This window comes from Adiantum capillus-veneris, chromosome 1, assembly GCF_014529385.1.
Source record: "Adiantum capillus-veneris isolate H3 chromosome 1, ASM1452938v2, whole genome shotgun sequence".
NCBI classification, from domain to species: domain Eukaryota; kingdom Viridiplantae; phylum Streptophyta; class Polypodiopsida; order Polypodiales; family Pteridaceae; genus Adiantum; species Adiantum capillus-veneris.
In genome coordinates, this window is record NC_140931.1 from 31,765,266 (window position 1) to 31,782,064 (window position 16,799).

General features: G+C 44.3%; 1 protein-coding gene across 1 annotated transcript; it reads right to left on the minus strand.

Annotated features, from left to right (window-relative positions):
- Positions 1-890: 890 nt before the first annotated feature.
- LOC147464508 (uncharacterized) lies at positions 891-2,795 on the minus strand. The gene is made up of 2 exons (XM_086509442.1): positions 1,409-2,795; positions 891-1,193 (listed from the first exon to the last, which is right to left on the minus strand). Exons 1-2 carry the CDS (start codon positions 2,642-2,644, stop codon positions 1,014-1,016), a joined length of 1,416 nt encoding a protein of 471 aa, XP_086365568.1. The 5' UTR covers positions 2,645-2,795; the 3' UTR covers positions 891-1,013.
- Positions 2,796-16,799: the final 14,004 nt, after the last annotated feature.

A 16,799-nucleotide genomic window follows, 5' to 3' on the forward strand; every position in this document is an offset into this window, starting at 1 on the left:
GCGCCCGTTTTGGACAAGAGGGAGAAAGTCCTTATAGGTCCCATTTGAGAGTCCATATTTTTCCTAATGATTTTCAGACACGTCTTAGAGTTATGATTCTTTTGAGATTAAGGCCAATTCACTCATAACTGGCTAATGATGTATGGATTTAATGTAAAAGGAAAATCATAATTGATGAAAAAGATCACTAATCTAAAATGATAGAAAACAACGTGAGGAGGCACGAAGGCCTGCTAAGTTAAGGAAAGATGAGGGAGTGTAAGTTTAAATACGTGCCTATAGTCACATGAGATCTTTATTATCTTTTAATATAAAATTGTATTATCTATTATACTCATATAATCACAAGTGGTTTGTATGTTACGAAGGGCTCCACTTAAATACTTTGAAAGGTGCACATTGCACATCTACATTTTGAAGCAAAATAAAATGAGAAATAAGTAAAATAAAAACAATAAGACAAAAATTTATTTTAGTGTTTTTCATTCAAAAAAATTTAATAAGCATAAAAAATAATAAAATAAATTAGTAAAATAAATCGAAGTACTTAAATCAAAGGACCCTTTATCAATACTTTACATCATGGGATCAAACTCTTGTGAATAGACTTTTTAATCCAAAAAGGTGAATGCAACTTTACATTTACAAGGCCATGATTTCTTTTTATTCACAAACTTTTAAGGCCTTTTGGGGACACTTGTCGAGCAAGGAAAATTGAACGACCTTCTCTCGTAGTGCACTAAGGCCTTTAGCAGGTCAAAAATCCTACGCAACCAGATTTCACATTACACTCAAGTATAATAGATAAAAGAAAGAGTATTTTGTTAAACACCTGAAGTATTAAGAGAGAGAGAGAGAGAGAGAGAGAGAGTCAGAGAGAGATGTTAGAAATTTGTAAGATTCAATGTATAGTACATTAAAAGTACAATCACACGAAGGAAACGTAACAAATTACATCTAAATATTAGATTGATTAATTTGGGCCTTGGAAGTTGGGAGTGGGAGATTAAGTTCTACTTAATCGTGACAGGACCAACAGCTTCCCATTGGTTGAGCTTGACAGTAGTGGCTTGGTGTAGCGAGCGAAGAGTATGGCCCGTGCGCCACACTTTGACGCGAGAACCCTCCTTGGAACGGACCGCTCCACTTTGGAAGGCGTAAATGTAACGCAGCAGAGCTCTGCTTTCATTCACCTGAGACAGTGTTCGAAAAAAATGTGTCTCAGTTTTATACCGTGCCGTTTTCAATTTCAAAACCACCAGTTGAGAGCAAGGGGAAAAGGAGAAATTCTGCTCCAAAATAGAGAAAAATAGTGCAAAAACCCGAAAAAACAACATAATCTTCTCCTAGCAAACTCGAGGAAAGGAATTTTGTATGTTTGAAAAAATGATTTATCCCGGACACTGACCTGAGGTGACGGGATGCACATTTCCGCAATGTAGCCGCCCCACTTGATTCGGGAGACAAAATTTTCGCTTTCCTTGATATCCGCCCCAGTGTCGTACTCGGCGTCCAGGTTCCGCATCGGCAGCCGGCCAAGCAATCGCAGGTCGTTGCACTTGACGTTGTACAGCGAGTAGAAGCGGGCGCCACTTTTCAATCGGAGCACGCGGGCTTGGCAGTCGTTGCACGGCGGCAGCCGCTTCCAGTAGGTGGACATGGAGTCATAGATTAGCTGCCTTGTGCGCAAGCCAGGTAGCCTGTCCACTACGCACTGTACTGGCAACGCCAGAGTGGCGCTGATATGGTCATACACCCACCACCGCAGCCGATGCGAGAATTGCAGCAATGTGGTGAGGAGAGTGAGAATGCCGATGGCAAGCTTGCTGTAGCCCTTCACCTGCGCATACAGCCCCGCCAAGGTCATGCTCGCCAGCACCTTCAACTCCTCCTCTGGACTCCGTACGGGCAGCACCCACCTCCTGCAGCGCTTGAGATACCTGTACTCGAGCAGCACCTTGTCCAGCACCTCCATGGGCGACATCACCTCTGCCGTATCCACCACCCAGAAGAAGTTCTTTTTGCTCTTCACAAGCAGCAGAAGGTTGTTGGAGAAGATAAAAATCACTCGGTGCCAGAACTTCTCATCAGTTATGTAATACTTCACGGGAGCCTGCCAGTCTATCTTGGCGGTCAGAAACAGGTCAAAATCGTCCTGCAGCTGCAACTGCAGCTCCACGTCGTCTGAGCATGCGGCGCGAGTACCGGTGGGCTCTGCGGGACCCGCAGTACCTACAAATTGTGATGCCTGCACCTTCTTCTTCTCCAGCCGGAAGAGGCAGCTGTGGTTGTGCCATAGCAGCGTCCTCTCCACTAGGACGCCCTCCGCTGATAGATTTACCACGTCGTCTCTGCAGTCCTGCTGCACATCCTCATCAAAAGAATCCTCCAGAGTCACCACCGTTGTGTGGGCAGCAACCTCTTCTTCGTTGATAGCACCTTTGATGACTAAGGGAAAATTGTAAGAAAAGCCCTGTATGCAGTAGCCTGTGTCCACATAGATTCCTACCAGCTTTGCACAGAAGGTCTCCAGCCACAAGAAAAGCGCCTTCATCAAAAAGCCGACCGGCGTAAGTTGTATAATATGCCAGCAGGCGAGTGCAAACTGGAAATGCAGCAGCGCCGTGTCGTAGTACATGGCCATCAGCAGCTCTACTACATGATGGCTAGCTGCTGCGCAGGCCTTGACATGGTAGACGTTGAAACAACAGCAGCAGCAGAATATTGGCGCCTGTGGACAGGATAGACGATGCTATATTTGCCTTCCATGAGGAGTACTCACGGTATGATATGGGGAAAAAGACGCTTGTAGCTCTCAAGTTGTTAAGATACCAAAACGGCCAATTTACGTTTCCTTAAATTTACTCAAAGCTATCAATATCTTTGTAACGCTGTCACGTTCTTTTTGGCGCATTTTGTTGAGATCCCAAAATGAACAACTCACATTTCCTGGAGCTTACCCAAAGCTATCGTTTTCCGAACAAGCTGCACATTCTTTTTGCCTCAACTCTCATTCTATTGTGGTTGTACTTACAATGCAAGTTGTATACATAAATTGCACGCGCTCACTCTATATAATTTTGTGCATAACATCATAATTCTTGATGTTTATATGAATAAAAATGAGTCAATTTTGTTGCATTAATTTCAAAATTTATGAGCATAATAAAAATGTTGTTTTCTATTCAAACTTTGCAAATTCCAGTAAGTTATATCTACTCAAGTGGTATGGGCATGATTGGGACATCTCTAGCCGCAAATTCCTATTACTGGGAAGAATTATTTATGCTTAACATGTTTTGCATAGTAAACATTTCAAGATAGGGTAGGTTTATGGGGAATTAGAACTCCCAAATCCTGCAGTTTGCTAGTTTTCAATTATACATAGAGTGCCTTCATATCATAAGTTTTTAATGATGCACGAGTGAGACTCCCTCTGCCTCTTGCGGCAAAACAAGAAACTATGTATTTTTTTGGCTCCCTCACTCACTTAAATCTCGTTGCTTGAACTCTACCGCGATTTTTTTATTGTACAAAAACTCTTGAAAATCTTGAGTTCTTCATAAAAACATTTAAACCAGTGCCCCAATTGTGCATGTACCATGTACTTGTTGGAATTAGGGTTGCAGAGAAACGCACACAGCTTGGAGAAGACGAAGGAAGCTCAAGGCACACAATAGAGAGTGTGTTATTTAGTGTGCAATGGAAAGATAGATAGCCCTAGACTGATGAGCGTATATACAATGCATGGAGGGAAAAACCTCCTAAAGAGGGAAAAAATGCCCCGGTGGTCCTAGTGTGTTCACACACATCAGTACAACATGTATATGGTGACAAATCCCCCCTGGAGTGATGCGGTGAACGAGAGCTGGCACATGAGTAAAGGGAAGTGCCATGCCCTGAGGACATGATCAGTCCACAAAGGGGAGTAAGCCCAAAGCTTTGCGAAAAGCTTCAAGCTTCTCACGAGACAAAAAGATCTGCAAGGTTGTCCTGTGTTGGCACATAAGCCAAGTTAATCTCTCCTGCTGAGAGCCTCTCCCTGACATAGTGGTAATGTACCTCAATGTGCTTTGTACGAGTGGAATTGGAGCTGCTCTCTTGAGATAGCTAATTCCAATGTTAGAAGATTTCAGCTATTGGTGATGTATTAGTTCAGACAGTAGACTGGACAAAGGAACAGAAACTGAACTGGAATACATCTACTGTAATAAGAACCAGACTATGTACTGAGAATGATATTCAGATTCATATTCAAATTCAGATTCAGAGTACTGAGTACAAGGTAAGTATAACTGGAATATACTGCTGTAATTGAAATTACAGACGAAGGATTACAATGAGTATGATATGGCTTATGAACAAAAGGATAGACAGAGTACAGCCGACAACAACTACCAATGATTAACAACTCGAGTACAATTGCCAACAAATGCCACCAAAACGCTAACCCGATTATGCTAACCCGATTACAATGTAATGGGCCTTATTTATATGCCTTGGGTTTACCATGGTAATTACCGTAGTAATTACTGACTCATTCATTGCCCGTTTCACAGGAGAGCGTTCCCACCTAGTGAAACTGTCTCAGCCGTCTACATCCTTCCCTCCTTTCTTGAATTTTGGCAAGATTCCAAAATTCCAAAAAATTCCCCTGTCTGATTCTGGTTTGAAGCTAAAAAATCCACCGTCTGCTTCTGATTCTGGGGACCAGACTTGACCAATGATAGAGAGCCAGCTAGAAAGGTTAGTGTAGAGCTCTCATCATCGACACAAACTGGTATCAACTTTCCAGCTGAGAGGGAAAAGCCTCCGACTGAATTCTGAGATGGAACTACCCAGTATCCTTCCACTGAACCAGCTTATGTTTACCCTTTGGCCTGGATGGCATCTGAGAAGTCCTAGTGCCAGCATTCTCATTCTGAATGAGTCTGTAAATGGCCTCCTACTCAAGCTGATCCCGCCTTTCCGTGGTCATCTCCACTTCATAAGGCGTAAGAGAATGATAGGTCTTGGTGTCAGGATCATAGAGCGTGCGTCTTCCTTTGGTGATCCTAGTTCTAGCCAGCTTGTGACAATACAAAGCGATATGGATCCATCCTTCTCGGAGAGGCTGATTGGTTTTGACCCGAGCTTCAAAAATAATCTCAGCCATCTCTCTATACTGTGGTGCTAGGTCTGCCTTAGCTGCAATATCCTTTTCAGATAGTTTAGAGGACTCAACAGTATGTTGCAGCAACTGATTGGTGATCTTGGTAAGGCCTCTCATTTGAATCTTCCACTGACCCATACACAGCCGGATCCTCTGCATCTCCTCTTTCAGCTCCTGAATATCATTGAGTTGGAGGGCATCATTGAACAGTGTTTGCCAAGTTTTCCATTCCACAGTCGATCGCTCATACCAATCCTGGAGCTCATCAATAATCTTGAAATATGTAAGGCGATCGACTGGTTCTGGATGTTGGGGTAACATGTTGAAAAAATCTTGGCAATTATGTCTCTCTTGCTGGGAAGGCATACAAGAGAACTGGGGAATCAGGCACAAATTCTAAGAAATTGAGAATAGCCTGGTTCTCTTGCTGCATCATTTTTCTGGTTATTCTCACAAGCTGAAACAGTTTGCGGAGAGCAGTTGCATGTTCTCCGACTGACATTATGGTCTGAGGTCCTTTACTGGTGGCTGTCTGATCTTCAAGAATGGTCAGCACTCTTTGATCCAAGGCGATTTGCATCTGCACCAAAACCTCTTTCAATTGATCCCTAACATCCTTCATACATTTGTAGGTTGGCTTGTTTCCTAGCAGAAGTTCTAATTCGAGAGCTAGAGAGCGACAATCTGCAGTAGACTGTCTTTGCAAATGTGGGATGGTCACTCTCTCTTCAGTAGTGATTATCCATTCAGGTACCCTTCCAGCAGCTGGACTATGTTGGGATGTGCAGGTAAACGGCAAGTCTCTTGATCATGAAAAGCAACTGATTTGTAGTGCTTCACCATTTCCGGAGAGAAGTTCTAATTCGAGAGCTAGAGAGCGACAATCTGCAGTAGACTGTCTTTGCAAATGTGGACTGGTCACTCTCTCTTCAGCAGTGATTATCCATTCAGGTACCCTTCCAGCAGCTAGACTGTGCTGGGATGCGCAAGTAAACGGCAAGTCTCTTGATCATGAAAAGCAACTGATTTCCAGTGCTTCACCATTTCCCTGGATCCGATATACAGTCGCTGAAAAAGTTGTAGATCACATAGGAGATCATCATCCTTCAGATATTTCTTGGTTATGGGAGCCTGTTGATGTCTCAATCTCCTGTTAAGGATGATAAGCTGTAAGGAATTCTGTTGATCAGCTGCTGGTCCTTCAGCCCTAACTTTGCTTTTTCCTTTATTCTCCCTGTTGAGTTGGGACTGGTTTGCTGGCTGATTCCGAGTGTGACTGGGTCGTTGTTCTTCTGGCTGCTGATTGCCTGACTTCTTTCCTTCATTCTGGTCTGGCTGGTCTGGCTGTGACTGACTTCCTTCAGTTGGCCCTGTGCCACCAGTACCAGGTCCTGGAGGTGGAGATGGAGGCGAGGCATCATCATCATCATTAGTATGCCCTTCATCTTGGTCATCCTCCTCCTTATCATCTTCTTCTTCCTTATCCTCTTCTTCTCCCTTATCTTCTTCTACTGCTCAATATAATCCAGGATTGCTTGATTTGCTAGAGTGTTATTATATTCAGCCACTTTGTCTTGCAAGTCACTTTGCATAGTCTCCATAATAGACTTCAAGTTCTCCAGATCAAATACATCATTGCCTACTGGATTTAAAATTTCAGCCAAGTTATTATAAATATATATGTCAGTGAGGGAAGCCTTCAGATCTGTATGACGAAGCAACAAGGAGTTGTAGTCAACTCTCTTCATTTTCAGCATCGTTTCAGCCCGATCTGCAGCTCTCTGTGCTTCATGCCTTTCTTCCTTCGCAATCTGCATATCAGACTCCGCCCTAGCGAACTTGCTTTCCAGCAGCTTAATAGACCTCTCTGAATGAGCTTCAAGTAGCTTATGGCGCAGATTCTGGCTGTCTCGTGCTTCCTTCATCTTCTGAATCTGGTCTTCAGCTCCCTTCAAGTCAGCTTTAACCTTATTCAGTTCTTCTTATGACCCTGCAGTGTCCAGCATCTGTCCCATACAGTTGACAATAGTGTTCCATGAAGACTGGATGAGGACTGAACATCCATCATTGACTGTGGCTGGGTCAGAATCAGTGGACTCATACACTATAATTGGAGCCATATAGCGTAAGGCTGCATAATCAAATTTATGTAGGAAGAGACGCCCTTTCAGTGGATGGGTCTGCAGCTGCTGCAACCTGTCCCTCTTCACCAGGTGCAGAGCTTCTGGATTGTTTGGGATGGAGACGCCACCCAGTAAGGTTGGAGATGCTGGAACTTTGCCCTTGTCCAATTGACCTCTACCCTTGTCCAACTGTTCTGCTGCCTTCTCAGAGGTCGCTGCTTTTGCCTGGTCTTTGCTAGTATCAGTAGTGACTGTAATCTGTCCTACTAACTGGTTGACTTCAGCGGTCTGAGCAGGTTGTTTGTCAGCCTGACTGACTAGAGCCTTTTCAATAGTCACTGTTTTGACTTGACTCTCTATCTACTTCAAAAAAGCACTGCTCTTCGTCAGTGTCGTCTTTGGTTTCTTCGAGCTGTCAGATTCATCTTGGGTAGCCTTCCGTTTCAGACCAGTCGGAGTGGTTTGACTGTCCGTGGCTTCTTCATCTGAAGACAAATGAATATTTTTTGATTCTGGAACTGGCTTCTCACTCCAAGCCATTCTTACCTGGCCATGAGCATCTGGAGCAGTTGCCCAATATAAAAATTGCCAAACATACCAAGCTTTGAAAACACTCTAGGACTTCAACTTGGCAGTTTGTTGAAGCACGTTTTGTGACAAGATTTGACAAAGGTTGATGCAAACCTTTGAATCCAATTTCTTGGCTTGCAGCATAGCGAAAACCTTCTCTGACACGTATGTTGGATTATTTTTAAGACTGACCACTTCAACTACAACCTATAAGAAGTAGAGGCTTCCAGTCTGGCCACTAGAATCCCTTGACCACATGCTTTTCTTTTTTGATTGGCAGTCTCATCCTCCTTCAGGACTATACTGATCTGCTGTGGGGTTGCCACAGACGGCTTGGGCTCATTTGGCATCCGAAATGCAAAAGCTATGTCGTCTAGTGTAGCAGACACCTTTTTACCATACACCATAGCACTGTCATCTTCAGCATCGAAAGAGTAAAGAACCTGCTTTATGATGGCCGCGTCAAAATCGATTCTTGTGGCTTGCAGAACTACTCGTAGATCCCACAGTTGCAGCAAAGCCATAGCTTGGTCAGTGAACATGTAACGCTGAATCTTGTTGTGAGGGATGATGGGAAGGCTTGCCTTTGCAGCAGTGACAATGGCTTGGGTTTCATCGAGAGATTCTTGTATCTTGTCTGAACGCTTCTTCCTACCCATACACTGTGAAGATGATGAAACAGGAAGACTTACTTGATGCTTCAAAGCCGTACCCATGTGTTGCCGGCAAAGCTAGACGACAGTCGACTGTCTCCTCAGAAGACGAAGTCTGCGGTTGGAGCGAATATACCTCAAAGCTTGGCGATGGCAAATGAACAACGGGATGGAATCGTCTCGCATTAGATTTGTGAGGAAAAATGCCGACTCTCCTTACTGTTATACGCGTTCGCGCCATAAAAGCTCCACCACTCGCCGTTCCTAGACTTTTGTGCGTCGCTGCTATGGTGGCAGACATGCATTGGACAAGACTTCTACCCATCCTTGAAAGGATTACTACTAGTGTGCCATCTAACCGTTGGGCGCTTAAAAATTGAAAATTGTGTTCCCACTGATATTGGGCTGGTTCCCAGTCTGGCTTGATCACACTGGTACTGGTCCTGGAACCATTCTGGCTTGGTCCTATTGGCACTGGTTCTGAAACTGGAACTAGATGCACATGAAAAAGCCCAAAAATATCTGATTCTGGTATCTCTTGATCTTCAGTTCCCAGCTCCCTAGTACCTTGTTCCTGGCCAGGCTCTCTAGCTTCTGAATAGTAGAGCTTGATCTTCGCACCATTATACACTCCTGGCAACAGTAATCCAGGCAAATATTTCAGTCTTACTGTGCCGTTGGAGAAGACCCAGTCTACCTCAAATGGTCCTTCCCAGGCAATCTTCAAGTTTGGATTCTTAGGACCCAATCTAGACTGATAGAGAAGCACCAAATCCCCTTTCTGAAATTCTAGGACCTTAATTTGGCAATCATGCCAGTGCTTCCTTTGTTGCTGAAAAATTTCTTGTTCCAGCATAGCCCATTGCCTGAGTTCATCTAACTACATAAGCTCATCCGGGCACTTTTTTAGATTATGGTTGAAGTCTAAGCCATACTTCACAGCCATTCTCAGACTTGGGATAACAAACTCCATAGGAACCATAGCTTCAGTGCCATACACCATTCTGAATGGTGTCAACCCAGTAGTGACCTTGTAAGCTGTCCTATACACCCATAAAGAAGTCTGGAGTTTCAAATCCCATTGGTTCGGCTTCTTTTGCACAACCTTAGTGAGAATAGTCTTGATTGTCTTGTTACTACTTTCAGCCTGTCCATTGGATCTGGGATAATAAGGGGTAGATTTCCTATGCTTGACTGAAAGCATATCCAATAGAATCTCCATGGTGTCATTGATAAAATGTGTCCCTTGGTCTGACACAATCTCTATCGGACATCCATATCGACATACAATATTCTCAAATAGAAACCTTGTAGTTGACTTGGCCGTGTTATCAAGAAGAGCCTTAGCTTTGTTGGGGTATAGGCGTCTGTGCCTTGCCCGGCCGCCCAGAGTCTGGGCGCCGGCCCACTGACTTGTATACCTTATACATAGCATAAGTGTATAGGGGGCTGCTCACTCTCCCCACCCACATCGTGTGTGTCTCCTTCTCTCTCTCTCACACTCTCCGTCTGTGGTGCTCCCCGATCCCCTTCAATTGGTATCAGAGCTATGGTGACCGCGGAGAGCACGACGGCTTTGAGAGCTTCGAGGCGATAGCTCGCTCGCTCTCGACGGTGGAGTTCGATCGCGGAGTTTCACGGAGAGCGATTTTAGCTTGAGGATCATTGTCTTTGGAGCTTAGGAGCTTGGTGTGGTCAAGATTGGTCGAGGAGGTGGTTGAGGCTTCCTTGGTGAGAGGAACTTTTGAGCTCAGTGGAGCTCGTTAGAGAAGTGCTCGGCGGAGGAGAGCTTGAAATTCGAGTGCTTGGATGCTATTGTGGCAAAGCTCTTGCGTTGGAGCTTGCATTGAGAGGACATTGCATCACGCAGAGTGGAGCAGGAGCAGGTTGAAGACTGTGTGCAGCTCATTTTTGCCATTTTCGGGCTCTGAAACGCAGTTTTTTGCGTAGCTCCGTCATACAGAGTCAGATCTACATGATCCAAGAGTCTAGGTCAGGGTTTTGGCACGCTCCGGACGTGATGGTGATGTCTATTTTCTGAAATTATGCTTTGAATTACAGCAGGTACAGCAGCAGGTTTATTTGTGCACTTTCGGGTCCCAAAAACACTGTTTTTGGTATATCTCACACACACGGAGTATTTTCTGCAGCAACCAGCAAATTCATAGGTGTACACAGGTTTTTGGATATGCATTTGTCCAGAGAGCCACTCATGTGAGAGTGAGCTATGTTGCCATGGTCTTGGCGGTTTATGTATGCCATATATGGATTTGTGTATTTGTTTATGGCTGAGATTATTTGAGATTTGGCACAATTTATAAAAGAAACTCTGTTGGATTTTATCCAGGTTCTCGCCATAGCTTCTACGTATCCATAGGTTGCTCTTTGACAGTTTAGTGGTTGAGTTTACTCCCACTTTGACAGGTGATTTTCAGTCATCATTTGGTTGGAGTTTGGAGTCACTTGTGTATGCCCTTGTGTGCCGTATTTCGCATTGCGCATAGCGACAGATCTTGCAAGGTTTTGCAAAATGTTGCTATAGTTATCTGGCAGACATTTGGTCATCGATTGAAAGGTATTTTGGCAGCAATCATCACTCACATGTATGTCATTTGAGGTGACGTTGAGTGGTACTCCGGCAAGAGCGGGTATGCTCATATGTATGACTTTGTGAGGTGATTCCGGTCGAGTTTATTCTCGGATTGGCCATTGTGGCATATATTATTGTCTCTTTGAGGTTTACTGTTGAGATTTTGCTCCAGTTACAAAGGAGACTCTGCCAAAATTTTGTCAGATATTTATGCGCGATTGAGTCATATTGACTTGTGATTTTGTGCAAGGTTTTGCATGGTTATTGGTGCAACTTTGCATCAGGTTTTGAGCCATATTTGCAGACTTTTGTTGATGCGATTCGAGCCAGTTTAGGGCTGATTTGGTTGACATTTGCTACTCATTGTTGGTTGCTCTTTTGCGAGCATTATGGCTGATTTTTCATTTGACTTCCAGCGTTATGGTCTGACACAATTTGATGGTGCAGATTTTGTTGCTTGGAAGGAGCATATGCTTGTTGCATTGGCGGATTTGGGGCAGGATAAACCCTTGCCTAGTTTATCGGTGAAGCCCAAGTCTATGCGTGATGATGATTGGCAGGATCTTGATGAGTTAGCCATGTCTACGATTTGTTTACATTTGGTTGAGTCTGTTTACTGGCAGGTCTCGAGGGAGACTACAACTCATGCTTTATGGCAGAGTTTACATGTTATGTATGCGACATCCATGTCTACAGGGAAGTCTAGTCCCACTTCTATGTCCATGGGAGAGATTGATCCCACACGCAAGTCTTGACGGCATAGAGACTTGACATGTTGGCATTGTGGACATAGAGGGCACATTAGGCGTCGATGTTTCAGGCGTTTGAGACAACGGAGGCGACAGATGTGTGATGCAGATTTGGGCATGACAGATGCTAGTGAGATCAGTACGGTGGTTACTGAGTATGCTTGTGATGGCGATGTCACATTTACATCTAGCTTGTCTTCAGACGATCTTATGTCTACGGATTGCACATTGTCTTCACATTGGTTACTAGATTCAGATGCTACTTTCCATGTCACGTCGCATCGTGAGTGGTTTAGCACGTTTTCTAGTGGGAGACTTGATTGTGTGCACATGGCTGATGGTTTTTTGTATGACATTGAGGGTGCAGGAGACGCATGTTTGTCCTTGCCCAGTGGTATGAGATTTACCCTACGTCATGTGCGTTATGTGCCAGATCTGAGAGGGGATTTGATCTCAGTGAGACAGTTACGGGATAGTGGATGTCAGATTTCTCTACGAGAGCGAGATTTTGTGATGCATTTGGGTTCGCTAGTGATTGCGAGAGGTGCCAGGAGTGGTACAGGTTACCCATTGCATGTGGATCGCGTGAGAGACGGTGTTGTCTCTGTGATCATGCAGCCAGGTAGACAGCGAGAGAGCAGGCGAGTCTCTTTTGCTTGTGGGTTGCAGGATACTTTGCATGAAGTGCAGAGTAGTGAGCTCGTTGTGCACACAGTTGGGGCACAACTTGAGCAGTCACACAGGAAGGTGACAGAGTCATACATGCATGATTTGCTAGTGACTGAGCAAAGCAGAGAGTCAGTTGTGCGAGATACTTCTATGCAGGATAGACAGGTAGAGCGGTCTTGCTCTACTGAGTCACGACAGGAGGACGTGCAAGAGTCTATGCATATGGAGTTAGAGCATGAGAGCTCTAGTGAGTCACAACAGATTGAGTGGTCATGTTTGCAGTGGATGATTGCAGAGGAGGCTGAGATGTCAGCGATTATGCAATCATTCCTTTCTATGCTCAACAGTGAGCATGGGGATATAGTTGTGCAGGATATGTCTTCCAGCAGACACCTAGAGCAGCTGGTTTGCTCTGAGGTTGCACGACAGGTTGATGCGTCTTTTGCGGACAGTCAGGAGATGCATGTGGCTGACACGCCTTGTCACTCAGAGATGCCTATTGCCAGGGATATATATGTTGATGCATGCTCCGTAGAGCTAGCAGGGCCCGCTAGCATTGCATCGGCATTCGGTAGTCTCATGTATGAGATGTTGATCTTGAGACCGGATATCGCCGCTGCAGTGGGAGCATTTGCAGTTGGGGTTGACAGTCGTTTGTTGACTGATGATGGCATAGTGCACGAGGGAGATATGCAGGTATTGCGTACATACTTGCAGTACGTGTGCGGTACGTCTAGTGGTGTATGGACTTACACGGGAGCAGGACAGCCGGATGCACACGATCACAGCCAGCCAGTGGGCATCGGTTGAGAGCGGTTTTCTCTCACCTTTTGTAGTCTTTAGACTAGGTTCCCTTGCTTAAAGGCACAGTCGCCTTTAAGTGGGAGGTTGTTGGAGTATAGGCGTCTGTGCCTTGCCCGGTCGCCCAGAGTCTAGGCGCCCACTGACTTGTATACCTTATACATTGCATAAGTGTATAGGGGGCTGCTCACTCTTTGAGTCTCTCCACCCACATCGTGTGTGTCTCCTTCTCTCTCTCTCATTCTCCGTCTGTGGTGCTCCCCGATCCCCTTCAAGCTTCAACCCACTTAGTGACGTAGCAAGTAGCCATTACTATGTACTTGTTCTTTCTGGGGGTAACCTTCTTAAAAGGTCTCATAAAATATAAGCTCCATTTCATGAACACACCCAGTGGTTGTACTGGCGTTAAAGGAGTCATATCTGCAGCTGTAGGTCTACCCATTCTTTGGCATATGTCACAAGTTTTACAAAAAATTCTAACATGAGCAATTAATGTTTGCCACCATAGACCAGCTTGTAGAATCTTCTTGTAGGTAACTTCATTGGAAAAATGTCCACCAGATTTGCCATTATGTACATGTGCCTCTGAGATGACTTGCATTCTCCCTTCCATAGGCACACAACGCCGAAGAATACCATCAACACCTAACCAATAGAGTGAACCTCCAATGATAGTAAACTTCAAGCTCTTGATGACCAAAAACTTCTTCTGGTTCTGCTTCCAGTCCTCTGGAAAAGCACCTTGAGAAAGAAACTGATAAACATCATACCATTCAGGGTCAACTGATTCTCCTGCTTCCAACTGAAATAAGCCAGCATCCACTGGTTCGTCCTTCAAAGATGCTTCTGAATAACCCTCTGTACTTCTGGATAGAAAATTAGCTCCACAGTTATTCTTGCCAGGCTTATGAAAAATTCAAAATTCAAACTCCATGAGGAACATCATCCACCGTATTAGCCTACCTTGAATAATGACTTTATTAATCAAGAACAGAAGAGCCTGATGATCCACATAGAAATGAAATAATTTTCCTGGCAGGTAATGCCTGAACTTTGTAGCGCTGAAAACCATTCCAAGGGCTTCTCGCTCAGTGGTCGTATAAACTTGTTCAGCCTGACTGAATCTGCGACTGGCAAAATAAACAGGATAATCAATCCTTCCATCTGGCTGAGCCAATATCGCCCCCATTGCGAGTCCCGAAGCGTCCATATGTACATGGAAAATAACATCCCAGTTTGTTTGCCTGAGGACTGGTTTACTGATGATGGAGTTTTTCAGATTCTGAAAGCTTGTCTCACACTCAGCAGTCCAATTGAACTTACTTGTCTTCTTTGTGAGCTCATATAATGGTACTGCTTGAGAGGCAAACTTATGCACAAACCTTCTATAGAATTTAATATAACCCAGGAAAGAGCTTAACTCAGATGCATTTTTGGGTGCTTTATCTTGTTGAACACACTGGATTTTATTGTTGGCCATTTCTATTCCATTACGCGATACCACATGTCCCAGTAGTTGTCCCTTCCAAACTAGGAAAACGGATTTAAATGGATTCAGACAAGTCCGGATCCTTACAGCGTTTGAAAACCATTTCTAGGAATAGTAAGTGATGTTCCTTATCTGAATATACAGTAAAATCATCCATAAAGATGGCGAGGAATCGATGAAGGAACTCATTAAACATTTCCATCATACACCACTGAAAAGTAGCTGGTGCATTGCACAGGCCGAAAGGCATCACCAGATACATGAAAGCTCCCCACACGGTGATGAAAGTGGTCTTTGCTCTATCTTCGGGAGTGATCTGTAACTAGTTATAGCCACTATAACCGTCCATAAAGCTATACATATCGTATCCTACAATCTCATCAAGCAACATGTCAGTAAAAGGCAATGGGAATGGATCTTTGATAGTTTGGGCGTTGAGTTTCCTATAGTCAACATAGACTCTTAATTTTCCATCTTCTTGGGAACTACGACTATGGGAAATAGCCAATTGCTACTGGCCACTTTTTGATGAACCCAGCCTTGAGAAGATTGTCAATCTCCTCCTTGACCTTCTTAGCATAGTTGGGGTTCATTCGGTATCTTTGCAGTCGTACTGGCTGAGCATCTGGTTTCAACAGTATCCTGTGTTGGCATACTTCAAGATCCACCCCTTTTAGGTCTGTGTGTTCCCAGGCAAATACGTCTTTGTAGTTCTGGAACATCCTGCGTTCCTTTTCCTTCATTATAGGATTGAGATGCTTATTAACCTTGATCATCCTAGGACTATCCTCCGAGCCTAGGTTCCATTCTTCAACTTCTTGGTCGTCTGGAAGCAACCAATTAGGCCCACCTCCTTTTCTCTTGGTCAATTCCTCAACATAATCCCAAGATGGCCCGTTCATTTCTGAATCATCATTTTGATTCACTATGTGCTCTCTAGAATGCATTGGCTCTTCTACCATGCCAGTTTCAGCTGATTCCTCCAGCCTCCCAATTATTTGAACTGATCTTTCCCCTGTGTTGATTTCAGTAAACTGATCTGGGAATTGCTTTTTCTGCTTGTCAGCCTGCTCTTTATTCCGTAAAACCGCATTCAAGTCAATCTCTGCTAGAGAAAATATGTTCAGAGCCGCTAACATTTGTTCAATCTTCTTTGCCTTGTACTTCTGGCATAATTCCTTCGGCCTCAGCTCTTTTCTCCAACTCCTAGTATTGTTCGTTTGGATTTGAATTCTGTCGCTGGCCCCTTCGATGGTTAAGGTTTGATTTGCATAGTCATGAACAGCATGTGTTGTTCTCAACTATGGGCGCCCTAGCAGCATCCCAAATGCCCCTTGCACATCCAGAACTAAGAAGCTGGCTTTAAATTTTTCCCTGCCTACTCTTATCTGCATATTTTCAATCATGCCCGTAGCTTGTACTACTCTGTGATCTGCCATTCTCACTTTAAATGGTGTTGGCTTTAGATTCGTGATGCCCATCCTCTGCTGGAGATGGACTCCCATTATATTGACTCTTGCTCCTCCATCCAAGATAACACTTGAAAGAGGTTCCCATTGCTTTCGAACCTTGTAATCCACCTGAATGAGCGGTACTTCATCATCTCGGACAGCCATCAGATCAACTGTTTTGGCCTCTACTTCAGCTTTCCTGTGTTGTCCGATGAAGTTTGCCACTTCAGACAAGGTTTTTCTAATATCTTCCAGCTCCGCAGTAAGCTTCTGAATTATATCACAGATCTTAACATGGATTTCTTCTTTCTCTTGATCAGACTGGTTGTCAGAGCTCGAAGAATTGTTCGTATCTTCACACTGCCATTCCTCCCTTGCAGTGCTTCCCGTTCTTCTATCAACTCCCAGTTCACCAATCATTCCTTGTACCGCATCCAGCATGGTCTCAGGTATGCCAGGTATCGACTGATCTTTCTCAGTAGATTGGGTTGTTATCTTCTGAATGACTCGGGCTTCAGAACTTTCGGGCTGTCTGGCAGCTTCTTGGCTAAA